The sequence below is a fragment of the Convolutriloba macropyga genome, chromosome 5, assembly GCF_964194025.1.
Source record: "Convolutriloba macropyga chromosome 5, txConMacr16.3, whole genome shotgun sequence".
Lineage (NCBI taxonomy): Eukaryota > Metazoa > Xenacoelomorpha > Acoela > Convolutidae > Convolutriloba > Convolutriloba macropyga.
In genome coordinates, this window is record NC_134472.1 from 4,817,729 (window position 1) to 4,844,257 (window position 26,529).

At 37.6% G+C, this 26,529-nt stretch overlaps 2 protein-coding genes across 4 annotated transcripts in view; one reads left to right on the top strand and one right to left on the bottom strand.

Moving 5' to 3' along the window:
• The window catches only part of LOC142339070 (transient receptor potential cation channel subfamily A member 1-like), a 32,281-nt gene extending 7,167 nt beyond the window's left edge, over positions 1 to 25,114 (top strand). The window contains exons 2-15 of one of the 3 annotated variants that reach the window (XM_075388736.1): positions 2,358 to 2,511; positions 4,723 to 4,950; positions 5,800 to 5,953; positions 6,668 to 6,895; positions 7,455 to 7,597; positions 8,018 to 8,171; positions 13,516 to 13,703; positions 14,142 to 14,264; positions 14,590 to 14,687; positions 15,281 to 15,503; positions 15,824 to 16,088; positions 16,327 to 16,469; positions 16,738 to 17,305; positions 24,568 to 25,114. In XM_075388736.1, coding sequence (XP_075244851.1) covers positions 4,732 to 4,950; positions 5,800 to 5,953; positions 6,668 to 6,895; positions 7,455 to 7,597; positions 8,018 to 8,171; positions 13,516 to 13,703; positions 14,142 to 14,264; positions 14,590 to 14,687; positions 15,281 to 15,503; positions 15,824 to 16,088; positions 16,327 to 16,469; positions 16,738 to 17,305; positions 24,568 to 25,025 — 2,964 coding nt within the window. In that variant the 5' untranslated portion in view covers positions 2,358 to 2,511; positions 4,723 to 4,731 and the 3' untranslated portion in view covers positions 25,026 to 25,114. Of the gene's footprint in view, positions 1 to 2,357; positions 2,512 to 4,010; positions 4,468 to 4,722; positions 4,951 to 5,799; positions 5,954 to 6,667; positions 6,896 to 7,454; positions 7,598 to 8,017; positions 8,172 to 13,515; positions 13,704 to 14,141; positions 14,265 to 14,589; positions 14,688 to 15,280; positions 15,504 to 15,823; positions 16,089 to 16,326; positions 16,470 to 16,737; positions 17,306 to 24,567 lie in introns of those variants that run through there. The other 2 variants (XM_075388737.1, XM_075388738.1) reach the window with 2 other exon arrangements.
• On the bottom strand, positions 20,778 to 24,264 carry LOC142339735 (uncharacterized). The gene is made up of 3 exons (XM_075389966.1): positions 23,991 to 24,264; positions 23,225 to 23,428; positions 20,778 to 21,863 (listed from the first exon to the last, which is right to left on the bottom strand). Exons 1-3 carry the CDS (start codon positions 24,163 to 24,165, stop codon positions 21,088 to 21,090), a joined length of 1,155 nt encoding a protein of 384 aa, XP_075246081.1. The 5' UTR covers positions 24,166 to 24,264; the 3' UTR covers positions 20,778 to 21,087.
• Positions 25,115 to 26,529: the final 1,415 nt, after the last annotated feature.

Sequence of the window (26,529 nt, forward strand, 5' to 3'; positions counted from 1 at the left end):
AGGCATTCTTTGAATTTAATTTTCTATAAAACCAACAAACCTAATTGCAGAAAGTAACAATCAGCTGTACACGCACGATGACCACCCCGATGAATCACCTATTTCACCACACTAAGTTGATTAGGGACGTTCCACTGAGCAGAGTTTGAGGAAACAACGACTTCTCAACAAAAACGAAATCTTCAACAGAGAAGTAGTATCGATGCTCTTAAATTAGTTTTGTAAAAAGTGAATAAATTATTGACCGTTTGCTATTAGTTGTAGATTTTTTCATTTCTCATTGCATCACTCTAATTGCATGATTTAAAAAAAATAGAAACAATGGCAGCTAATACACAGCCTTATATTAAAGTTGACAAATTTAGTGGAAAACTAGGAGAATCTTTTGACGACTTTCGCTCCTCCATTGAATCCGCAGTAGCATTAGCAGGAATTGACGATGCTCTAAGACCGCAGTTCGTGAGAATGAAATTAGCTGAGAGTGCTCTTCGATTTTTTAACGGCCTTCCAGAAGCAGTGAGAAACGATTACGACCAACTAATGGAGAGATTGGGTCGCCGATATAACAACACAGATAACGGAGCCTCCCATGTCTTAAGATTTAACGAGAAGATTTTCGACCCGAGCAAAGAAACAGCCGAGGACTTCTTAGTTGCAATCCAAAGATTAGCGGATCTAGCATTCCCAGACAATGCTGCCGCAGGAGTCAATAGAGCTCAGGAAAGGACTGATCGAATAAAAGAGAAGTTTATACAAGGAATGCCGCTAAATTATAAACGTAAGCTTTTGAAAGCACCAGCCGCTGAAACTGTAGACAAGTTATGCGACAGAATCAAAACAGAAATGTGGGTCTCTGACACATATCCTGAAACCAGCTACCCTACAGACATCGAAAAAACCCTTACATAAAATTTCTCTTGACTGTTTCATACTCTTCTTCTTAAGACTATTTTAGAGCAGCCAAATAAAAGAACATTGATACAGCCCTTTTGCTTGCGGTATCAGTACTTTGGCTTTCCGATTAATCTTTCTTTTTCGAATACTCCCTTTGATTAACAAAATCGCTCCCACGCCACATTTGTAAAAATGAGTCCCAAATTTCGAAACCAAATCAAGCCAACGATAACATTTAACTTTCAGGAAAAATCCCGAAAGAATTTTAAATTAGAAAAAGCGTCCATCGTTTGATTCCCATCAATTCTCAGGCGCAAAAATTTCAAAATAAAATTATAAATGTCAGAGCCACTTTGTTACTCAAAGCTTCAGGAAGAATGCTTCAACAAAGAAACAGTCTGTGACGGATACGGTTTGACTCAGTACACTACAAACAGACAAAAACCGATAATCAAGTTGGAGGACTCTCGGAAATATAGAATAAACTGTGGCTATCCTAAAAACTGGAAGAAACTTGTTTTTTTTTTAAATACTGTCTGACAGAACCGCCACCTTTGGATTCCCCAAAATTCAACAAAATTAAACCGATGCAACCAGAATCGATAAAAAAGACTCTGACGAAAAGAAAAACTTGGGTAGTTTTTTTAAAAACTTTATGCACTGTCAATTTTAAGAAAATAAACACATTTATTAACTGCCATGCATGGGACTAAGCATGCATGGTTCTAAAATAAGATACCGTCATCGCGTTACAAGTTCAAAGGAAAGAATTTCTTGAGCCACAAACTGAATTTTTAAAATCAAATATTAATTGTTAGTCGAAAACAATTGAGGTCAGTTAAATTTATCAACAGCATAGATTAAAACCGAACAATGCATTCCGTAAATTTTTCTTGCTAGTACAAAGAAACGTATACCGATATTTTGAATCAAGCTTTTAGTTTCAAAATTAAGAGGACATAAAACCTTCAAACAAAGTTGATAATCAGAAAAGGTCAAAAGTAGAAAATGACAAAACTTCTATTTACTCTGCAACTGACTTATCAATGAGAAAATGAGCTACCAGATGGTTTCAGACAATTTGCGTATTTCAGGAAACTGCGTCACTCAGTTACGAAATTCGTGGCTGGCATGGATTAAAAGCGTATTAAGAAACCCAACTATTAGAGCTTAAACGGGTCTTAATATTTCCGAAGCAGAAACAAAAACAACGTCTACTAACACAGCACTCTGCAGAAAACATGGAATAAATCCCCCCTCCAGTATAGGTTGAGCCCCGACATAACATTAGCAGAACGTTTAAAGCATTGTTAATAGATTTTCAGGTTGCAACCGTAGTTACGTTGCAAGTGGTGAATTTGAAGCTTAGTTTATATTAGTTTTAATGGACACTGTTTATATAGAACCGTCCACCGAGATAAGAAACTAAGACTCAGAAAGAGAAATTTGGTTTGCTTCTGCAGAAGACAGTCTTATAAAGAGTGACTTATTAACACACAAGAAGCAGAATTATTCATTTTAAATATCAGAAACACTGAACCAATTTAGTTTCGCAAGTGACAGCATTATTTCGCGCCACCGGGCTTAAATCAAACGCAAGGATTGTGAACACAACAGGTAACTATTAAATACTGCGATATAGTTCAACCAAAACTAATATCTATTATTCAATAATTATTTTAAAAAAACAATCACACGGAACTGATAAGAGACCTCTTAATTGTGATATACGTGCATTAAAAAAACAGTCTGTTATTTCTTTACCCATTGAAAAAAACCTTGTACGGACGTGATATAGAAATTTCAGTGAAATTTCAGTGACTTAAACAAACAAAGAATTAGTGGCAACATCTAAGCAAACGCAATCAGTGCCCAAAATCAGTCAGTCTTTCCGACACTTTTTCCACTTCAAACAAATCTACCAATTAAAAAACCAAAAGGCACATAAAATTTCAAAGAACACAAGATAAAATCGTTGAAACAATTGCTGTCAATCGTGGAAAGTTCTGCAATTGAGAACAATTAAAAATATAACCAGATATTACACATGCCGTCTAATGCCCAGGTATCACATGCCGTCTAATGCCCAGGTATCACATGCCGTCTAATGCACAGGTACAACAACGAGAAGAATTAAAGACAGGCAAAGTCTGTCTCAGACTTCAAAAATCACTAGATTCTTTTTGAGGTGCTTGACCAACCGCAACTATGCATTATTAGAACAAATATATCATCTTTTAATTTATTAAGTCAGAGAATTTGGTTAAAATCGTTGAAAAACTGTTCAAAGACCCTTTTCTCAATTCACCTTAAAAGCAGTTTGCAAAATGTCACGACTTGAAACTCCTCGATTTTTGCTTCTTTTACTATTAGAGCCTGCTTAAAACCTGCTCAAAACCAACATCAACAGTAGGTACGTTTTCGATGGAAAGTGTGGATCTTGCTTTAAAAAATTTTGACGAAAATAAGAAACTTTTTAATTGATCACATAATTTATGTATTGCGTACCAAAAGCGTATATGTAAAATTTCGAAAACTTCAAGCCTCAATGGTCTTTCACAAAACGAAAAACTTGATTAATTAATTTGTATTCAAGAGTAGGGCTGATTAAGTTTTCAAAAACTTTTCAGTGATACCACTGCAAAAGCAACCGATCAGCCAAAAATGACAAAAACCAGGGCAGCATAATCTTGCTAGCCTAGCAATTAACGCTCTTTTGTTTTGATTTACAGTTCTTTGATTTACAGTTATACTGAATAGCAAAAGGATTAAAGTAATAAGAAAAGGTATGAACAAATAGTTCATAAGAGCAAATTGAAGAGCAACATGACGAACATAATCGTTTTTGATACTCTGGTGAAAATTTTTTGAATTAGTAAGAATGAAACATGACATGCAAGAAATCGATGTGAACCAAGCTTAACTTTATTGCAAGTTAAGGAAAAATCAAACATTTGTAGGAAAGTAAAGTTTTCAGTAAATTCAAGAAATGAAGAAAATGAGAAAGCCTCTTGAACAAACAACTCAATATACCATGGACATTCTGATGATATACTTTTTCCGCATCGTCCAAGAAAACGAATTAATAGAACACTTTTGTTCACGGCATCTGCCAAACACGTATTAGGAGCTTATTTATCAGTTTCTGTACTTACGTTCCGAGTACACTTTCAAATAATTTAATTCATTTTCCCCTTAACGACAAAAATTAAAATATCCATAATGACTGATTTTACAAAACGAGAACCTTTTTTAATATGGTTGTGTACAGAATATCAGCACATAAGCCTCCACGCACACGCATATAAGCAGAGAAACGGGGCAAAAAAGAAACTCTCTAGAGAGTTTACCCACCTAAGAGGCATGAACGAGGGCAGGGGAAGAGCGAAATAGGAAATGGTATGCGTATACATATTATACAGCGTGCATAGCATTTATAGCGCAATTGCGAAATTTCGCAATTTATTCTTCACAGTGAGCCTATTTTTCTGCATCCAAATTACGGAATAAAAAACACGTAAAATTTTTCATACTACCCCAGTTTATTGTTTGTTTGCCAACCAGCAGCTGAAGGTAACTTGTTTCGCGTGTAATTTGAGAACTCTTAAATTTACAATATACTGCCATGCTAACAAGCGTAACTTTTACTTTTACGATATTTGAATTCTCTCGATTTTAATAAGTTTGAATTTAACATCAGAACACGCTTTATTGGGGCAAACCTTTAAATACCGAAAAACACTACAAAAATGTTGTACCGAGACAACGTTTCGTTATCTTTAATATTTCTATTTAATCTAGATTATTTGAAAATGGTTTTTTTTTCAGCGAACGAGGATGAAAGACGAGAAAGTAGCGAAAGAAGCGGCCATTCAAAAACTCGTACAATCTATTCTGCCGGAGATAGAACGTCAACTTGCAAAGAGCCCGAGCGTCAGAGGAAAAAGCAACACAAATGACGTCACTAGAATTTTCGAGAATATTCTGATCAGCGGAGGTATCGATGGTCGAGACAGCTTCAAGTCAAAGCACGAGTGTCTCCAATTTATTCAAAAGGTGACACAATTTGAAATCAAGTCCTGATTTGCTGCGTGATTTTGACGAAATAGCAAAAAATTACATATTCCATCAAGGACACACAAACGGAAATTTAAAAAAAATTACCATCAATGTTCAATTGTATCATATTGCACCCATTTCATCAAGCATCAACAAGATCCCAAATAAAACAAAGACAAGCATTTCAAATCCCGGTCCAGAGCACTTGAAAATCAAATTATTGTCTATGCCTAAGAGTAAAGGAACCAAGTTGCTTTATACATTCTCTCCTCCGCACACATTTTCCTCCCCCACGTATATTATTTCCGTCCTCCCAAACCCTTTCATTTCCTTATTTCCATTCCCCCAACCTATTTCCATTGATGCGCTTTATATTTGTTGATTTTATTGAAGAAGTCAGAAGTGGTTGACATTCACTTCCAATATTAATTATAGTAACGGACTTCCTGTTTTTGACCATAACTTGTGTGCCAATGGCGCGAATTGTAATGTATATATAGAGCTTGGTTTGCTACCATGAGTGTGACTCTCAGAAATACAAATATTGTTGAAAAGTTGTCTTGGTATGCAAGACTTTGACCGAAGAGCACAAACACTAAGTTTGTCTATAGGCAGGAACAGCTTAAGAACCGGTAAGGTAGCAATATTCTAAATGAAAAATAAACCAAACACCTTAGAATCTTAAATCATAATAAAAATTTAATCACATTATAAAAACTACAATTACCTTATAAAAAACAACAAATATATAATCTACAATCATCTAAAACACAAAACAAAAGGTTTCCTTGGGATAAATCGAACTTTCCTATAACAACCACAGCAACCTTCATCAAAACTTTTCAGGTGGACTGTGACCTCTATGTGAATATCCTGGAGAAGCAAGGGTCTATAAGGGATCTGGACATCCTGGACAGGGGAGGGGATGATGACCAGGGCATGACATGTCTCATGTGGGCTGTGTTCTTCAATTGGGAACAAGTTGCCAGGATTATTATAGGTGAGCAATAACGAAAGCTCATGATAAATTCATACAAACATTGATTACACAAAAAAGGATTTCAAGAAAACTCTTACCGGAACGTCTAGAAAATTTCAAATAAATCGTGCAGGACAAGTAAATTGTTCAGGACAAGTAAATTGTTCAGGTTTTCAAAATACACGTGCAGGATTTCAAGTTACTTGCGCAGAATTTCAAATAAATGGTGCAGCATTTCAGGAAAAATTCTTCTAAGTTGAAGTATAGTAATTATTGACATAATGGCAAACTGCATAAGTTATATAGTTGACAAAATCTTAGTTCAGAAGCTACTTAAAAATGTACATGCATAAAAAATTTTTGATGAACCAACACCAATTGTTTTTGGCGAAAAGGTATGATCCGATTCCATCATAAAATATTTATCCTAGACCTCATTTCTTGCGATTTCTTACCAATTACATAAATTTCTGTTCTTTAAAATATATATCTTGTTATGAAATACTTGATTCGATTAAGCTACCATTCTATTACACATTTTGTGTAAAATACTGCAAAACAACACAATTGGCTCGAAAACTTTGGCTTTTGATATCACTAAAAAGCACACTTTCATTAACCAAGAAATCTCTTTTCATTATGTTCAGCCAGTTGATTTCATTCATTTTTGAAGTATTCAACGAAAAAAAGTCCTCAATTATAAATTGGCAAATCTTGCAAATATTCATTTTTCAGATCTTGGCGCCAATGGCCAATTGACTATGAACTGCGATCGGACTCATCTCATGGTGGCAGCATGGCGTGGTTCCACCTCACTGGTGGAATTTATAGTGGAGATGTATCCATCCCAGTTGGGTCTGGAGGACGTGAACAAAAACACAGCACTGGTTACGTCACTAACCCACAACCGATATGATGTCACAAAGACCCTGATAGCATGTGATGAGAGAGAAATGCAAAAAAGTTAGTAGAACTCCGAGCACATTTTGCCCAATTCTTTTATCAAGGACACCACGCGGGGTAACATTAGGATATAACGATGAGTTTCGCTAATACACAATAATCTCTTGCCCCCCACCAAACTTTTAAAACTCTCGAAAGAAGAAAGGCCTATAATTTTGCATATTAAAGCCGAACATACATTTTTAAAGATGAGTAAATATAACACAAAAATCGTATAGTTTTAAAGTTGGCCGTTGAAGTTTCACGAAAACATCATCAAGAAGAAAGCACTTTTAGATGAATGTCTCAACAATGGGCAAATAGCGTAATATTTATACAATGGTCTATAATTTATACAACCTCACTCCCCCGTATACTCTTTACGAATAAAATAACCATATAACTGTTCCCACATTTTTCGAACAAAAAGACCCGGAAGAATTATCTAGTGGCCCCACTTCTTTTCAGTTATGAAGATTTGAATGTATATTTTGAATGCGAATGTGGGAATATTCTGTGTCACGCACAGAATCAAGCGATCCTTGTTTTCTTTTTAATTGATATCCATTTTATCGTTCAGGCGGTGATTCGGGTCTAGACTACGATACAGCTCTGCTAAAGGCAATAGACATGGGGTCTGATAGAACAGAAAGCACCCTTCTGCTTGTTCCCAAAGTCAAGAACGTCAACAATGGACCCCGAAAGACACCTTACCTATACAAGGTAAGAATATGTCTCAAAAATATAAGTTATCATGAAATTTCACGTTAAAATTGTTGCGAAGGAATGACATTACAATTACATCGTCAAATTTGCGCTGTCCCCTTTTTGCCCTTTCAGATGTGCATCAACAAAAACGTTATTGTTTTTAGTAAGAAAAAACTTTTGTTTCAATTATTACCATTTTGGTTTTCTGGATATAATCTAATTTATTTGTTTCAAAAAAGAAGCATTTGTTTCAAAAAAGAAGCATTTGTTTCAAAAAAAAGTAACGCCAATGTATTCAGCTACTAATTGATCACGGCAATATCTGGAGATATAAAGCCCTCGCCTATTGCTTTTCAACAAACAAATAAACAAATAATTTGTAAACATAAGTGCAACTGATTTCAATGAAATATTAGATTCTTGAATTATGTTAAGGCAGCCATAGTTGGCAACCTTAAGCTGTGTGAGGCTCTGATCAAAGAGGGTGCCCAAGTGGACAAGATGAAAAGGTCATCTGGAACCAATGCTCTCATGGAGGCAGCAAGAAAGGGCCATGTGGACATAGTTCGGTTGCTACTTCAACACAAAGGTTATTGTTTACATTTAAAGATTAGTTTCTATCTTCCCAAACTGCTGGGTTATGGGTTTTCGCAAGCGGAATAAAAAGCGTTTTTAACTAAGTAGAAAAAAATAATTTCTCAAAATGAGAGAATAACAAGAATGATATTTTACAGTAGAATTTAGAGATTTACAGGAGAGATCTGATTATTAGATCAAGATGGTGATTTTATTTTGGGGATGAAAAAGGACTCAAAAATCAGCTATATATATACCCACTATCAGTGTGAAAAAGTCAAGATACAAACCTAATCTTAGCACCATGATTTATAGTGGGGGTCGCAAGTGTTACCCAATATCATTTGCTTCTGCAAATCAGTCGCAAAGGGAACCATAAATGGAATTCATTTGCACTTTTCTAAGAATTCATTCACACTTCCGGAGATATCATAATCATTTAATACATGCCGGGAAGATTTTACATCAATGAATCTAGCTCTAATAAAAGTTATCTAGAATCATCAGTTTGAACCGAATATTGATTCACAGCACCATTTCTTGAAGATTCATTTATTTCAGTATTGGTGACTTGAATCAATTTACCTCTGTCAGATTAATTTCGTAAGTTAAACTTTCTAAAAATACTAAGTTTAAGTCTTCAACTCGAATCAAAATTCTAACACCCCCACTCAGACTTGAGCTGATTGCGTAGAGTCTGTTCCCATCAAAACTGCTCTGAATGTTTCCACTTTCAGAGCGGGTAAGGACCTTGTGAAGATGTCCGCTGCCATTTTGTCTGTAGGAACGTAATGAATTGAAATAGTCTCAACCTCCGTCTTGTCCCGAATGAAGTGAAACTTTGTGTCGATGTCCTTGCTCCTCTTGTGCATGACTGGGTTTTGGCAAAGTCTGATACAACTTCGGTTGTCCTCTCCAATTGCTATTGGACGTTTCTGTTGAATGCCAAAATCCTCTAGAAGTTGTTTCAGGTAGAGTGCTTCCTGAACTGCTGCTGCCATGCCCTGATATTCTGCTTCTGATGAAGAAAGAGCAAATGTGGCCTGCTTCTTGACACCCCAGCTGAGTGCTGCGCCACGTCCGTTGAGCTTGAAGTAATAGCCCGTTGTTGATTTTCTGTCGTTCACATCTCCAGACCAGTCTGCATCACTTTCCCCCACTAAATCATAACTAGCCTCTTTTGTGTAATTAAGTTTTAAACCTTTTGAACCTTGAAGATATCGCAGAAAACGTTTTCCGCATAGCCAGTGTTGATTGGTAGGTGCGTTCATGTGCCTGGACAGAATGTTGACTGTGAACATGATGTCTGGCCTCGTCTGTTTGGCCAGATAAAGAAGTGATCCAACCAAGCTTCTGTGGATCCTCTGGTCCACTTCTTCGTCTCCGTTCTGTGCTGTCTTAGGTTTCAAATTCAAATCAGCTGGAGTTCTTGAGGGTTTGCATTGATCCATTTGAAACCGCTCAAGCATTGTTTCTATGTAGCGTTCTTGGTCGACTGTGACCTTGCCCTCTTCTTGTCTGATTCTAAGGCCCACAAACCAGTGTAGTCTCCCTCTGTCTTCCATGTGAAATGTTGCCTCTAGTGCCTTCTTGATATCGGAGATCACTGTCATACTTCTTGATGCTACTATGATGTCGTCAACCCAGACCAAGATGAAGGTGTGATCCTCTGCCTCTGATCTTGCGAACAAGCAGTGATCGTTCCTACTTCTGGTGAACCCCTGTCTCCGTAGGAAGTTTGCTAGCTCTTTGTACCAGTTGTTAGCAGCCTGTTTCAAACCATAAATTAATTTATTTAGTCGACATACTAACTTCTCCCCATCTAATCCGCGTTTTACAAACTCCTGTGGCTGTTCTAGATACACTTCTTCCTCGATTGGTGAGCGCAGGAAAGCAGTCTTGACATCAAATTGGTGCATCACATTGCCCTGCTTCGCTGATAGCTGAAGTAGAATCCGGAATGTCTCTGGCTTACAGGTAGGCACAAAAGTCTCAAAGTAGTCCAGTCCTTCCACTTTTTTGAAGCCTTTCGCCACATAGCGTGCTTTGTATTTGTCGACTTGACCATTGGGTCACAATTTCACTTTGTAGACCCATTTGCCCCGTATGACGTCCCTGTCTGTGGGTGGTCTCACTAGATCCCACATCTCGTTGTCTTGGAGTGCCTTGACCTCGTCATTCATTGCCCGGTACCACTGGTCCCATTCGTCAGCTTGCTTGGCTTCGTACTGTTTTGGGTTCCACATAGTTACCCTCAGTCATAGAAAGATGGGTCCTGAATTCTCCAAAAAATTGCGGAACATTCCTTGCTCGTGTCTCTCGTTTGGGCTCTGCCCTGTCCGCTTGCTCCAGTGCCTCTTTAAAGAAGCCAACTGTCTGTGAGAAGTTCTCCGTTTCACTGTCTTCCAGTGACTCAGAGTCTGAGACTCCCTCTTGTTGTAGTAGATTCTTCATCCAGTGCTGCTTCCTCAACATCTGAGGCATCTCGCCTCAGTGTCGTTTCCTGAGTGTTCACGCTCTCTGCGTCATGCCACTCTTCCTTTATTGCAGTAGATGTTTCCTGCTCCTCATTGTTGCCATCGTCTTGACGACCATCATCTGGGTGCCAGATCCCCAGTTGCTGTGACCCCTCATCTAGTAGGTCGGGCGTCTCCTTCGCATTGTCTTGCCTCAGCTTCTTGGTCGTCACCACACTGAGAACAAATTTCTTCAGGCTATCCAGTGCTTCACTCTTTGCCTTAAGCAAGTCCACAAACACAAACTTCGTGTACTGGTCTGCAAACATAATGCAGAACCGGAACCCTGACAGTGACTCTACTCTGAAAGGGCCCATCACGTCTGTGAACACCCTCTCCAACTTCTCTTCTCCTTGGGTCTCTGTCACTCTTGGTACTGGAGTCTTTGTGATCTTGGCCAATGCACACACATTGCATACATCGTCGAGTTCCCCCACTGTCTCTGGTGCATTCCTGACCACATACGCTTGATTCAAATGACCCAATCGTCTGTGCCACTTCCTTGCACTGTCAAGTTTCACGCTGTTGGAACTCATCTTGAATTCTAGAACGCTGCAAGGTAAGTAAAACAAATTATTTTCTTGTGTTAGTTTTACCCGAGTTCTCTTCTGGAGTTTCATGCAGCTGTTTCCTTTCTCGAAAGTGAAGCTATGTCCCCACTCCGTGCATCTTGAGACTGATAGGAGGTTTGAAGAATAGTCCGGCACACACAACATTTTTGAGTTCGCATTGGAATTCCCCTTTGTTTGAGGGTATGCTGATCCTCACACAGCCTCTGCCCACCACTCTGGAAGCCTCTCCGTTGGGATTCCTGACTACTGATTGAATGGGCACAAAGTCCAGGAACGCAAGGATGTTCGTCACTATGTTATCTGTACAACCACTGTCCACTAGCATGCCTGCTGTCTTCCACTGGGTAAGAGCTGCCCAGTATTCCCCGTCTGGTGAAGCCAATGTTGGACCCATTGCCACTGACTCCTGTTTGCCTCCATCTCCTTCCTCCTGCAGTCCTTGGAAAAGTGTCCAGGGATCCCCACACACAAAGCAGTTTCCTTTCTTGGGTCCCTTCTTGAAGTCACGCTTCACTGCCAGTGCCACTGAACCACTTTGTCCCTTGTGCCTCTGTGCTGTGCTCTCATGGAAGTTCTGCAGCCTTTTCCTCAACTCTGTGAAGTTCGTTGCCCGGTTAAAGCTTTCCTGTATAACAAAACTTTCATACCTCATTGGCAGACCATTGAGGACCAAGGCGTTGAAGAGGGTCTCTGAGACTGCTTCCCCTGCGTCTTGTAGCCTTGTGAGCAACTCCTGTCCTCTGATGAAGAAGCTATCCAAATCGTCAGTATCCTCGAGCTGCTGTCGAGCAAGCGGTGCCACAAAAATCACCACTGTCGGCGTCTCCACACTCTGAAATCTCTCTTGCAAAAGCTTTAAAGCCTTTGCTCCATCTCCGATGCCGTCATCTCCCACACAGTCATGTCTCATCAGCATGAGGGTTGACGCATCTAGAGTCAGATGACACGACACATTGTTCCGTTTCTCCTTGATGTCTGCAATTTCCTTCCGATATGCATCCTTCAGCACCTTGTGGTTCTTCTTGTCATCATTGCTCGCCTCATTGGCTAGTGGTACAGGCTCGTTGGGTTGCTCTGTCCGAAGTAGTGATTTATAGGGTCGCTTCGTCTGCATCATTTCCACAAATCTTGTGCTCCAGATTGGAAAGTCCTGTGCCTTTCCTGTGTAGGTCAGCAGCTTCACTGTCTGTTGATCCATCGTAGTTTCAGCAGGCAAAACAGTTGTGAAAAGAAAAGGCAATAAGCAGAAAAGGATTATGACTGTCAACAACAAAGTAGTTTTGTTTTAGAAATTAGTTTTAAGACTTAGAAAATTTCTGGGCCCAGAACCTGTTGGGTTATGGGTTTTCGCAAGTTGGGTTATGGGTTTTCGAAAACCCATAACCCAACAGAACCTGTTGGGTTATGGGTTTTCGCAAAATGAGAGAATAACAAGAATGATATTTTACGGTAGAATTTAGAGATTTACAGGAGAGATCTGATTATTAGATCAAGATGGTGATTTGATTTTGGGGATGAAAAAGGACTAAAAAATCAGCTGTATATATACCCATTATCAGTGTGAAAAAGTCAAGATACAAAACTAATCTTAGCATCATGATTTATAGTGGGGGTCGCAAGTGTTACCCAATATGGTTTGCTTCTGCAAATCAGTCGCAAAGGGAACCATAAATGGAATGCATTTGCACTTTTCTAAGAATTCATTCACACTTCCGGTGATATCATAATCATTTAATACATGCTGGGAAGATTTTACATCCTTAATCTAACTCTAATAATAGTTATCTAGAATCATCAGTTCGAACCGAATATTGATTCACAGCACCATTTCTTGAAGATTCATTTATATCAGTGTTGGTGACTTGAATCAATTTACCTCTGTCAGATTAATTTGGTAAGTTAAACTTTCTAATAATACTAAGTTTAAGTCTTCAACTCGAATCAAAATTCTAACACAAGCCAAAAAATATTTACCTAATTAAAAAAAAACCCCGAAATGCGCTCTAAGATGCCTCAGCAACTTTGAATTTCAAACTAAAAACAACATTTTAACACCATGGTTGATTTGTCGAAGAATTAAATCTTGAAATTGCAAGAATAATTAGACTTGGTATAAGATACCAAATGATTAAATTGGGAAAATACTAACCCAACCGATAAAAATAGGGACAATTATAAACTGCACATCAATAATTTCTCATAAATCGGTCGGCTTCGCAACGCAAACACTTTAACTAATATTAACTAAATTAAATTAAATGAATTTCAGCGGACCTAAACTTGATCTCCGATTTCGAGGAAGAGAACGACACAGGGTACACGGCACTGCACTTTGCAGCAAGGTTCAACAACTACCAATGCATTCAGCTACTAATTGATCACGGGGCAGACATTCAAATGGAATCCGCCAATAGGAACTATACACCTTACGTCATTGCTATCAGGTTCCAAGCTATGGTAAGTTCTCATTTTAACATGCAACTTATTGATAAAGAGAGCCAAGTGTAAGTTAGAAAACCCTCGGCCAGAAATAGAAACACTTCTTGAAGTTCAAACAACAAATATTGAAATGAAGCCATACATTGAGGCAGACATAGTTGAATGTTTTCTTAACGGAATTAAGATATATATAAAAAATTTGATTGGAAAAAAACTCATGGCTTCAGACGGAAAATATTCAGTGTAAAATTGCTTCGAACTTTTTGGATATCTCTATTGCCAATAATTAATTGATCCAAGACATAGATGAAAGATAGCGGACACTTGATTCCCAGCAAATCTCAGCAGGAAATCTTCGTTATTAAAAGAATGCGCTTCTGATTTCAAGATAAAAAAATTGACTGATTCACTGCAAACTCTAATGAAGCTCAATAATAATATTTTTTTCCTAAACAGGAGGCACAGAAGCTATTGGCGACAGGAAAATGCGAGCTAGCGATTCTTCTAGAAGCAGTCAACTCAAAGAATGTGGACTCAGTGGACCACCTGCTAACTTCATGCGAACATTCGCCTGATCATGTTAGTCACACTTACTTTGCTTCTTAACGTGATCAACGCGTAATTGTGAAGTGAATTTTTCATTTCTTGTTGGCTGAGGTCAGCTACTTTATCCGTGAGCAAAAAGGTTACCAAAATTATTACGAGACGCCAGCAATTAATTTCAAAGTTAATTGATTGAATTAATGTTTCAAGTTTCTTCTCCATACATAGGGTTTCCAACTATCGGTGGCAGTAGATACCCGAGTCAGAGTTTAATATCACCTTGAATTGTGAAGACAATAGTAAAAATCTTAGAGCCTTTTATCGCAACGGAGAATCGAATATTTTGATTTACTTTGTTCAGGTGAATGCAGCATTAGTTGAGTGCTGCAAGAGAGGGTATTCAGATACAGCTCTATTGCTCCTCAAAAAGTTCTGCGCCGATTCCAACTCAACTGTCAAGTTAGCCCTCTATCATTGGCTTCATATGTTTCAAATCCGGGATCTCTTCCGCTTGTGCTCACCCCCAAAAAAATTTGATTGACGTTTGAGAGCAAGTAACAACTATCTTAAGCGATATTTATGGTTTCCCCTGATAAATATTCCGGATCCTTATGTTTGTGTCCCCTTCCCCTCCCCCAGTACATTATGCACCCCGTTACAGATCTCGCGCCATTACATAGTAAATGTAGACTATGTAAAAATGTGTCACGTGCATCCGGGGGGTACAACTAACATGAACCTACTAAGCTGGGGGGGGGTTATACTAAGCTGGTTAGAAAGAAAAGATCACAAATCCGTTTATGATACCTCGTAGGTAATCGAAATGAGAGATTCGCTTATCTATTACCCACAGTTAGCCAGCTCTTGAAATATATATCAGTGAAACTCAATCAATAATAAAAATTTTCGGAATTTGTTTACAATTTCAGAGGTCCTGAAGTCCGGCAAACGTTACTTTTTGTAAATTAATTTATACAATCTGGAAGGTCTACAGGAAAACCAATAGCTCACTAATTCTGTTCACAATATTTAATCATTTCCTTGTTTTTCAGAGAGTCCAAGAACAAAAAGCCCGGAGCAGAACTATCTTGCGTTCTGTTAGCCGCAATGCGAGGGCATCTCGGCATAGTCGAGGAACTGCTCAACCAAGATGCAAACTTCCTAGTCGAAGATGAGAACGGGGCGACTGCAATCCACTACGTGATGGCCTGCAATGGAAGTTCTGACCTAATTGAGCAACTGATGAAGAAATATGGGATATCTGCATTCACAAAGGTCAGGAACAAACACAGAAAAAATCAATTAAGAAACCCTCCAATATTGAAATCGCTTCAACGCCAAGCTAGTTCAGTTTTTTAATCGAAGCGTCGATTCATAAATGCAATCGAAATCAATTCGATCACAAAACTAAGAAAATTTCATATATGAAGAAGAAACCTAAAAAGATGGGAAACCTAAGAAAAATTCCAAATTTCAAGAAATGATTGTTCAAACAAATACAAATTAACCAAAAACAAATAAACAAAATTATATATACATACTCAACACAGAGGCTCGCTCTATGAAACCATTAAATTGAAACCTGATTGTTTCAGAAAGACAAGAATGGTCGCAGTGCAATTTACTACGCCAATAAAGAGGAAACTCTCCGGAATCTCTTCAAACTGGACGAAGACGATTTCAAACCCACGTGGCTCACCCAAAAAGACGCAGATGAGGTCGAACAGGTTGAAGAGCGCAACCTTCGAGTGACCAGCGATACGTTCCCAGAAGCTGTGATCAAATTTGAGTCCCTTTCGAAGGACATTCTGGACCGGACAATTCAACCGATTGGATATGGACCACATGACCAGAATTTAGGTACAAGATAACGATAAGAATACTAATTATTGTGATTTCTGCTTAATCGTAGTGGAACGGCATTGGGCCACATCAGGCTGGTCTCAGTTCCTTTTGACGGGCACATGTAATAAGATTTTTCAAAAATCGGATTTTTCACTAAAAATATCAAAATACCTCCCCCACACCCCCCCCCCCGCATATACTACAATAAACCTACCTCTTCTACTACTACTTTTTACTTCTGTCACGTGTTTAGAAGTGAAAGTGGACTTCAGTTTCTTCTACAAGCAAGGTGACCTGATGGCTGCTAGTCAATTGCACGAGGATGTCTTGGAATCCCTTCTGCTAAATGACTCTCCTGCAATTCATCACCCAGCTATTAAAATGTTCCTGCTTAAGGTTAACTTCTTCTCTAAAGTTTTAAACTATAATACATGCTATTAGGACATCTTCAACTGCGTCGCTTTTTTAAAACTGACGTTTTAATTGAAAACCTCAGCGATTAGTCATTGACTAATGAAGGTAAAATAATTCATGGCAAATAAGTAAGAATACGCTATTTTCATAACCAAAAATTCGCATACTCTTTCGCATTGTCTCACAGAGCCCTAATGTATGCACTGCTCAACTCCATTACGAAATTTGACTTCTTTCCGTTCTTTTTCAGAAATATAACGGCTTCCCACGTTTATATGCACGACTACAGTCCTGGCTCTACTTCTTATTAACGATTGCCTTTACGAGCGGAACAATCATCAGCGTCGCCAGCGACAACGGCCAGTCCCAAAAAACTGCGGAGAGGCTTTTAGGAACTGGATGCTCGTTCGGAGCTCTTATTCTCACAGTTCTGGCTATCATATTCGAATTGATACGACTTGACGAGAAAGGTTTCAAGTACTTCGCGATCGCGTCATCGTGGTTCCGAATTTTCACTTACCTTGGCGCTTTAATAGCAACAGTTTGCCAGTTATTTGTCGACTTCGGTGATGAACGCAAAGTTTTACAGTCGCTTTTACGAGCGCTTCAAAGCTTCGAAGTTTTAGGACTATTTTTCAACATGCTCCTTACTTTGCGAAGGTCGGCAGTTTATGGTATCTATGTGTCCATATTTTGCAACGTTCTCGAAAACGTTGTGAAATTGACAGTTCTGATAGGTTTGATGATTTTGGCCTTTTCTGCGTCCTTCTACTGTATATATCAAAATGAGGGACAGTACAATGGAATGGGAAACACAGGTCAGTTTTTTCTACCCTTCTATCTTTAATTTTTAAGCTCTCGCGTTAATTTTGAATTCGTTGTCAGTTATTTCACAACGCCGACCAGTTAGGGCTTTCATGAACCACTTAAGACAAACAACACCAACAGAATGGAAAGAATGAACATAATGATACACTCAATCAAAAAAATTATACGAAACATGCCAACTGATATCGATCATATTACTCGACAATGAAAACACATCCGGCACACTGATGGACAACAGATGCGGAAGAAACTGCTGACTGAGCCATAGTTGAAAGATTTCAGCTGCTGAGTTGCAAAGTCATTGACAAAGTAGCCCCTTCTCACCCTTGGCGTTTGATCAATGTTTGTAACAAAAAAAAGATCGTGATCAATGTTTGCAACAAAAAACAATGTTTGCAAACTTCCTACAAAAAAAATATAAAAACGGCTCGCGCGAGTCTAAGCGTAGCACAGAATGTTCCAACATACCTCTCAAGGTTGCAAAACAACTTTTAAATTTTTCCAGATAAATTTTTCGCAGTATCTGAAAGCAACATATATGCATTGAAGAAAACTAATTGTACTGTTTGAACCAAACAATATGCCGTCTTTTTTTTTTCAAACGAACAAAATGTAGTTTTTTCAAAAGAACCAAAGTTAAGTGTAGTGCAATCTGAAAGACACAGAAAAACCATAAAATTTTGTCAGTTGGTCACTACTCAAAGTCCGTCAATATTCATTTAGGTCTTCTTTTATTTTTTTCAAAAAAAACTAGGTGTGGACTTTTTGAGGCTTATTGAAGTTTTTACAATATTTTTTTTCATATTTTGATATTTCATGAGCACAACGTGACAATTAAATTTTCAAAATCTTGCAGAAATAATATGAGCGAGAATTAAAAAAAGAGTTCTGGTTTTGGACACAATTGAAGCCACAATTTTTTAGCAAATATTAAGTAATTTGACAGATTTTGTACTTTGCCTCTATTTGTGTCTAACATCCGAAAGAATTATCACTCACATTAACTATCACTTTCGCTCTCTCTCTCTCTCTCTCTCTATCAATCATTTATACCACAAGCAAAAAAAACGCACACCCAGAAATACACCAACACAAGCGCGCGCACACAAACATATACAAACCTCAACACCAAAAAAATCTTTTCAAATTTTTCTTTTTGTCATGTAATTTTATCTCAAAATTCGTTACCGTTCAACGCTTAGCTATTTTTCCTGTACACTTCTTTGGACAATTGTATTTTTAATCGGAAAATAGACAAAAAAATCTGAGTTTATATTTTTCAAGATTATCGATTTTTTGTCATTTTTGATGTTTCATGAGCATAATCCGGCCATTCGATTTTTCAAAAATTACAAGTCATTCTAAGGGTTATTTAAAACCCCAATTTTGGATCTTCGTTTGTGCCCCCCCCCCAGTTTAGTGGGCGCATATTATTTGCACCCTCCAGACGAAAGCGCCATATTCTTAAATAATGATTGATTATGTAATGGCACGTGCTCTGTAACAGGGGGACGCATAACGTACTGGGGACACAGGCGGAAGAGATCTAATTTAAGAATTTTGAATACTTCCGACAGTTTTGCATTCTGCCTCTAGTTGTTCTTAACATGTAGAGGATCGCTGAAAGCTGTTCGCAGAGTTTCTTGTTTAGTAGCTTTGAGGAACGTTGGTTACCAGTAAATTTCATGTTTTGACCTTTTCCTTCATTTAAGTACGAGTATTTTTAAAGAAATAGGAAAACTTAGTTCTTTTGAAACTGAAGAAAATTTCTTCTTTTTTCTTCAAAAGAAATTCGAATTTTCCATACGAGGAGTCTCGCAATTAATGAAGCATTTAAATTTTTCAATTTACAGAGACGTCCAGACTGGAAAAGATAAGTTCGAAGAGCAATTTCAAAATTGAAGTTTTTTTTCTTATTTACGAATAAAAAGTGGACATGTATTGATTTTTCCAATCTGACAATCCATTAAATCTCTAACTTTCGATTTAATCTGTATTTCATTATATTGGAGAAGATTAGTTCGAATTATCTGCTCTGATATTAAAAAGAATACAAATAAAAAGGATAAAAAGATTCCTTATTTTTCAATAATGAATTTGGTTGATTTGATTTTCATTTCATGATACAAGTTTTTTTTTTAATGTTTTCAAGGTTTTGAAAATAAAATTGTTATTTCTGATTAAATGAGAAGACTTCGTTAACGAAAACAACTCTAGAATTTAGAAAAGAATACATTTTCTGCTTAGTTTCATATTTTCAACAATTATTTCTGCTATTTTCAGACGGATAAAAATTATTCTTAAACAAAATTTGGTGAAGCAAAACGAAATCATTAATTTTTTGGAAATTTTCGCTCACATAGTTTATTTTAATAATTAGGCTTGAAACTGTTGAAAAATCTCCAATTAACCTAACAAAATTTACTACAATTTTTTGTCGTTTGTTTCTATCTTAAATTTTAATGTAATCTCCCACCCCCCCCCCCCCCCCCGCCCCGCCACGAGCGATCATTCTTTCTCCTCAATTTTTTCTTTGTTGTCAGAGTGTCTGATATTTTTCAAATTTCTGATATTTTTTATCCTGAGGGCTACAAAATAGTGTTTCTTCTTTCTCTACAATTCGTTAACAAAAAGTGAAAATTTGACTGAAGAAGAAAAAAGCCAGCCTCGCATATATATTCCCCAATTTTTGAAAAAAAACCGACCATGATAAACCACCGTGAAAAAACCCACCCACCGTGAAAAAACCCACCATGAGTCCAATATAGATGTCGCTATCGCTTCGCGGCTGCTGTCAACACAGCTATATTATCGTGTTCTCCAGTTATTTGCAAATCATTAATCAGCCTTTGTTATTGTAGCAAAGGCGGGAGCAACAAAATGTTTCTAAGATAACAATAAAGTACCAAGATCTGCCGAACTGAGAAAATGGATATCACCAGGAAGCAAAAATTCTTCGAAGAATCATTGTTAGAAAATGTCACATGAATTGCACTCAAATCACCCGGGGGTTGATTGTATTGTAGCCTGCTTCAACTATTGTGAAGAGGGCAATAAATTTGCTAAGGTTTTTTAACTGTTGTCATCAAGACCAGAAGGAAAATGAAAAGAATGAAAATTGCGCCGGGTAAACATTCCAGTGTCCCGCATTTTCACCCCTATTCATTTAACTCCCTATCATTTAACCCCGATTTAATCACCCCTGTATCATTTAACCCCTCTATCTTTTAACCCCTCTATCAATTCACCCCGATTTTAATCTTTCTATAAAATAAGGATAATTAAATTAGCAATATACTCATTTGGCCATGCCTCACGGGCCATGGCCATGCCTCAGCGGCTCGTGGGAATTGATATGAAACTATCGCAACCAAACGTGGGATTATTTTATCCACTTAATCATGACAAAACATGCCTTTAATGTCGACTTCTAAGTGACGGGATGAAATGTTAGAGGGGTGAAATGATAGAGGGGTGAAAAAATCGGGGTTAAATGATAGGGGGTTAAATGAATAGGGGTGAAAAGGAGTAGAACCAAACATTCCTTAACCCCGATATAAGCTGAACAAAAACGATTCTACTTTCTTTGTTTGGCCAAAGTATCGACTAAATTTGGTCTCATAACTAAGTTTGGATCTAGTTTAAATTAAATCATGAGGAACAAAATAAAACATTGATCTATTATCTAATCAGAAAGCACAATAAATATCATCAGAGGAATAATTCGTATCTCACATTAGAGTTTAATACAGTAAAAACCCTTCACAAAAAATCAAAGTGATTCGATCTCTTCGTCACTAATCTCCGTGATCAAAAGATCGTCTGATAATGGCACATTTTGTTTGGACTTGTGACTCCTTCCAGAATTGCTTTTAGAGGCGCCTGCTTTAGACGCACTTCGCTCCTTTGATCGAGACGATTCTAATATTGGGGAATTTTTATCCGTCGAATTGCTTTGAGAACTGATCGCTTCAATAACACACTCATTGTTATGTTGCGATGTCTCATCATTAGCACTAACTTGGCTTTTCTCGATATTGTCATCAACAGCCGACTTGTACTCATCGCTAACGTTTTGGTTATTGACATCCCCTGAAGCAACTTCGTTAGACGGATCCGGTTTTCCTTCAGAACGGGTATTCCCAGGCTCTTTCATTTGTTGATTTGGACTATTAGCACCTGTTGTATTCTCACTATCATCGTTCCCTTTGATAGCTTCATCTACGGTCGCATTTGATGATTGTGAGGGGTTCGCCTGCTGCTGCATGAGAGATTTTATAGCTCTCGCTCTCATTTCCAGTTCCAGAAGCTCCATCTGACTAGGCGTCGGTTCTCCACTAGTGCTCGGGTCAACCTGCAGGAATGATTTTGTAAGGTCATCAGTAGTCACTTTCTCTACATTCGCCGAAGAACTTTTCGAGCTTTTGGTGCTATTGCTATTGGAGTTTTCATTGGATGTTGAGTTTCTCTGATTTGCTGGAACGACGGCCTTTTTCCCTTTGAGAACATCCAATATTTCGTCATCTGACATTCTTTTGCACTCACTCACTAAATATGGGAAAAAGCAATGCTGTATTTGATGAGAAAAGGGGGTAAATATTATGAAGTTTAATAAGTAAATTTCCTAAATTAACTATAAACATACCCAGCAGATTGCCGGAAAATAGCCGCCGTTGATTCCAATAAGCATGTTTGGGATTGAAAGAATAGAAGATATCGAAAAAAAAATTTTTGTACAAAAACATTTTTTAAGTCCGATTTATTTTGATGGCATTTCGTAGTTGAGCATACTTCTGTTTCTTAGAGAGAAGCTACAGGGGCTACTATCAATACCAATAAGCATAAGAGATGGTAACTAAGACTTATAGGAACGTCGTTCAAATAGCGGGCATCTAAAATTGGGCTTTATGGGTTTATCACGTTTCTATTTCTGACTTCAGTTTTTTATTCTGACTCTGTTCATTTTAAATTGCTTTGCTGAGCAACTGATATTCAAATTCACTTTTAGCAGAATGAGAGAAGAGAGAAACGAGCCTTGAGAAGATTTCACGCAAAATGCTGAAAAAGCGGCAAAATGATAAAGCGAAAAAAAGTTCGACGAAGTAAAAAAAAATTAGGAGCGCTATAATAGCCGGCTGAGAAGCTGAGGGCGGCTATTAATAAACATACCCGGCAGATTGCCGGAAAATAGCCGCCGTTGATTGCCATAACTCTATTGGGATTGAAAGAAAGAAAATATCAACGAAAAATTGATTTTTGTATAAAAACATTTTCAAGTGCGATTTATTTTGATGTCATTTCGTAATTGAACATACTCCTGTCTCCCAGTGAGAGGCTACAGGGTCTAGTATCAATACCAATAAGCAACATAGATAGTAACTAAAACTTATGAGAACAAAGTTCAAGTACCGGGCATCTAAAAATGGGCTTTATGGGTTTATCCCGTTTCTATTTCTGACTTTGATTTTTTTATACTGACTCTCTTCATTTTGAATCGCTTTGCTGAGCAACTGCTGTTTAAAAGGAGTTTGACCAGAATGACAGAAGAGTGAAACTAGCCTAGAGAAGTCAGAAAGATTTCACGCAAAATGTCGAAAAAGCGGCAAAATGGGTAAAGCGAAAAAAAGTTCGACGAAGTAAAAAAAAATTAGGAGCGCTATAATAGCCGGCTGAGAAGATGAGGGCGTCTATTAATAAAGATGATTAATGATAAGCCACAACACCAAAAATTTCACATAAGATACTTTATCTAGTACTGTTTTGTCAAGAACACAGATTTCTGCAATCTCCGGGTGGTCAAAAAGTTTTCAGGATTATCTCAGGACTTCAGAAAAAATAGGTTATTTTTTCAGGAAACTTTTAATTCCTTTTTTCAATTAATCCCAACACAATTTTAAATTTAGGCCTACCTAAAAGTTCTCTAATCTCATCACTTGAATGATTTGCCTTTTTGATGACGTCAGGTAGCAATTCTTGTAATTGTTGATCGCCACCCAATATTGCAAATACTTCTTCCATAAGTTTGTCTCGATCACCCACCATCTCGTCCAGAGGTTTAAGCTCAAGTGCCAGATTGAGCCAGTGCTCGTCATTCAAACTGTTGGCAGAGCTACCTGTACTTATGAAACCGTTGGCATTGCTGTCAATTCTAACGTAATCTTATTTTAAAGTCTCCTTTCTAAGCAGTGAGGATAAGATCTCAAAGTAGGGTAAAAAATAGTCAGGCAATGAAACTTATTTAAGGTTAAAAGGCCATTCAAGGTTGCCAGCTCGAATTTTCCTTAACATTACCCATTGCTTTATCTGAGCTTATTCGGCCTCTATCGATTATTACTCATTTATCATTGGAAAAGATTTGCTCTACTTTTTCAATGAGATGTTGATTTGTTGAGATAAGGCATTTGGTAAGATGACAAACAAACAACAGAGACTAGCGCATGTTTTTTTTCGAAGACTCGGAAAACTTCAGGCCTTTCTTCAGAAAAAACGGAACACAATTTATCCTAGCGACTGATGACCAATAATTTTAACATCGTGAAGAATCAATCAACATTTGCCTCGTCGATTGATTGTCTAACCAACACCACGGTTCAGCCTAATGCCTTATGGGCTATTTCATGCATACAGGTGAGTTTCAACCTAAATAATAAGACAACGGCTTCTGTACGATTAAACCTGTGCTGTGATAATTGTTCAGCACCCTCTCAAAGGCACCTGTTTCCTTGCGTGATTTGCTTCTGGATCGTCTGTCACTTTTGCTCTTCTTACTCTTGTTTTTCTTCTGTTTCTTCTCTTCCTTTTTCCTTTTGACTGGAGATGGTGTGCTCTCAGGGGAAGACCGGCTGCCCATAATTACAAAAGTTTTTTTACAAACAGTCTAAAAAGAACAACAAATATCTTAAGCGATATTTATCGTTTCCCCTAATAAATATTCCGTTTGTGTCCTCAGTACGTTATGCACCCCCAGTTACAGAGCACGGGTCATTACATAGAAAAATATTGCACTTGCGTCTGGTGGGTGCAAATAATTCGCACCCACTAAGCTGGGGGCACAAACGGATCCAATATTTACACAGTAAAGGGGAAAAATATTCTATGTGCAGGAATTGTCTTCAGAAATTTTTCAAAACAAAACGTTTCTTATTACTTCGCAAAGACTTTGTAAAAGCTTATTTTTTAGACTAGGGAAATTTTTAACATTATTTAAAGTTGATGCTCTGTATTACGTAGTATGCTACATCATGTATTTCAGGCTTCAAAGTGGTTTCCATGATGATGGGAAGTGTGGAACCGGAAGAAGTTTTGGCATCACCCTCAGACTGGACCCTATTTTTTGCCCAATCTGCTTTATTTGTTATCTTTCTGATATTCATGGCAATTATAACGATGAACCTATTAATCGGACTAGCTATTAGTGACGTGGCTGCTGAAATTCCGTTAGCAAAACAAACTCATTTGTCACAACTTACGGACCATATTGTTCAATCGGAAAACATCGCTAGAGCCCTCCCTTGTTTTGGCAGATTCTGCTTCAAAGACAAAGAAGCAGTCATAGATATCAACAAATATGACACTTCACGAGGGGTTGTCGGAACAATTGCGAGTTGTTTTGCTCCGAAGTCAACTCCTCAGTTTGAACATGAACTCATCGAAGAGCTTAAGCTAATAGTACAGGAAATTTATGTGTCGAACACAATTCAGAAATGCTGATTATAAAACTGATTAAACGCATGATTGGTTCTGTGAAAATATTCATTGTCATATTATTTAACTCAATTTAAATCTAACCTTTATCAAAATTCTATTATTATCATTAGACATAAAGCTAGATAGATTATACTTTCTAGATACCGACATTATTTATTTTAATCTATGGCTGTCACTGTTATACTGAGCTGAACTAACTAAAAAACTTGATAATAATAATATAACAGAACTTTGAGTTGATATCAAAGGTTTTCACCCATTTTGCAGTACTTCAGCTGTTTAATCAAGCTTCTAGTGTTACGGTTGCCACATCTGCATATCACTCTCCAGATATATTTGTTTTCTTCAGAGAATGTTTGAGTTGAAATTCCAGAAAAACATTTGAATAGTCGCTTTATTCAGGATAGTTTAAAAACTTTCATATACCCGAAGAGTGTAGTTGTAAAGTAGTTTTCTTCTTCGCATTTTTTTATTTAATCGAGGTTTCGATAACTGAAGAGTTCGCCTCGGACGTTTTGTCCCGTAGTTTCACTGATTGCTTCAATTTCTATGTCAGCATCTCGTCTTTTAATGGATATCAACAATAACGGATCCAACATTTCAACATATAGGTTTAAAGGTAGGGTGCAAAATGCTATTAACGTATTTCGATAGTCAAATTGCCAGCCTAATAACCATTTTTCTGCACCTTTTCAAATTCTGATGTTTCCTTTGTTTGGTAACCAAGTCTGAGAAGCATAAACAGCGATTGGGACACCCCGACTAGTACTCAGAGAAGATATTTGTACTTTTCGTTAAGATATTCATTTTGAGCTGAATGTTTTTTGTTCAATAATCTTGGTAAAATTAAAAAGCTGACATTTAAAATTAAAGACATGAATCAACAAATTGCAACCCGTTTTAGTCAAAATCGTTAATATTCTGCAGCATTTTTTGAATAGTTCATATGCATCATTTTCGCAATCGATAGAAATTTGCAGCATCATTTTTTTTCAAATGGAATCCAAATTATACTATATCTTGTTAGTCATTAAATGTGAGAAAGACTGGATTTCATTGTGCAGGCACTGATCATAGACGTTACCCCCTGAGCCGCCTTCCATCTTCAGTTTCTCTGTCCCCATCTAACCCAATTTCACTGAAAACTATGACAAATAATTGTACTACTTGTAAGTAGTAGTAGTGGTAGTAGTAGTAGCAGTAAAAGACTTAATTCCTTTTAAGATACGGTTCAAGAAAGCACACATACATGGCTTATGCACGACAAAATGTACAATAACACTTAACAACATGCGAACACGAATAGTTCATATCATAGTAATTTGAGTTCTGGATTTCAGGTAATTGATGAGGGAATTTTTCAGAGCTTTCAATGGTATTTCAAATGAAATGATTTTCAACCGGATAAACTCGTTTGCAGCTCGAGTTGTTTCGATCAAAAAGTTGTCTTCTGAAGAGACCTTGCGTGCTGTAGGGATGCGAAAAAGTCCGTTCGAGAAAGATCGTG

What these genes read in the sequence shown, in the direction of transcription:
- LOC142339735 (XM_075389966.1), bottom strand. Translation starts at nt 24,165, where the DNA reads ATGGGCAGCCGGTCTTCCCCTGAGAGCACACCATCTCCAGTCAAAAGG. An exon ending in GAACAATTATCACAGCACAG is followed by an intron (nt 23,429 to 23,990) that starts GTTTAATCGTAC and finishes TCATAAGTACAG; the next exon opens with GTAGCTCTGCCAACAGTTTG. An exon ending in TGAGATTAGAGAACTTTTAG is followed by an intron (nt 21,864 to 23,224) that starts GTAGGCCTAAAT and finishes TCCCATATTTAG; the next exon opens with TGAGTGAGTGCAAAAGAATG.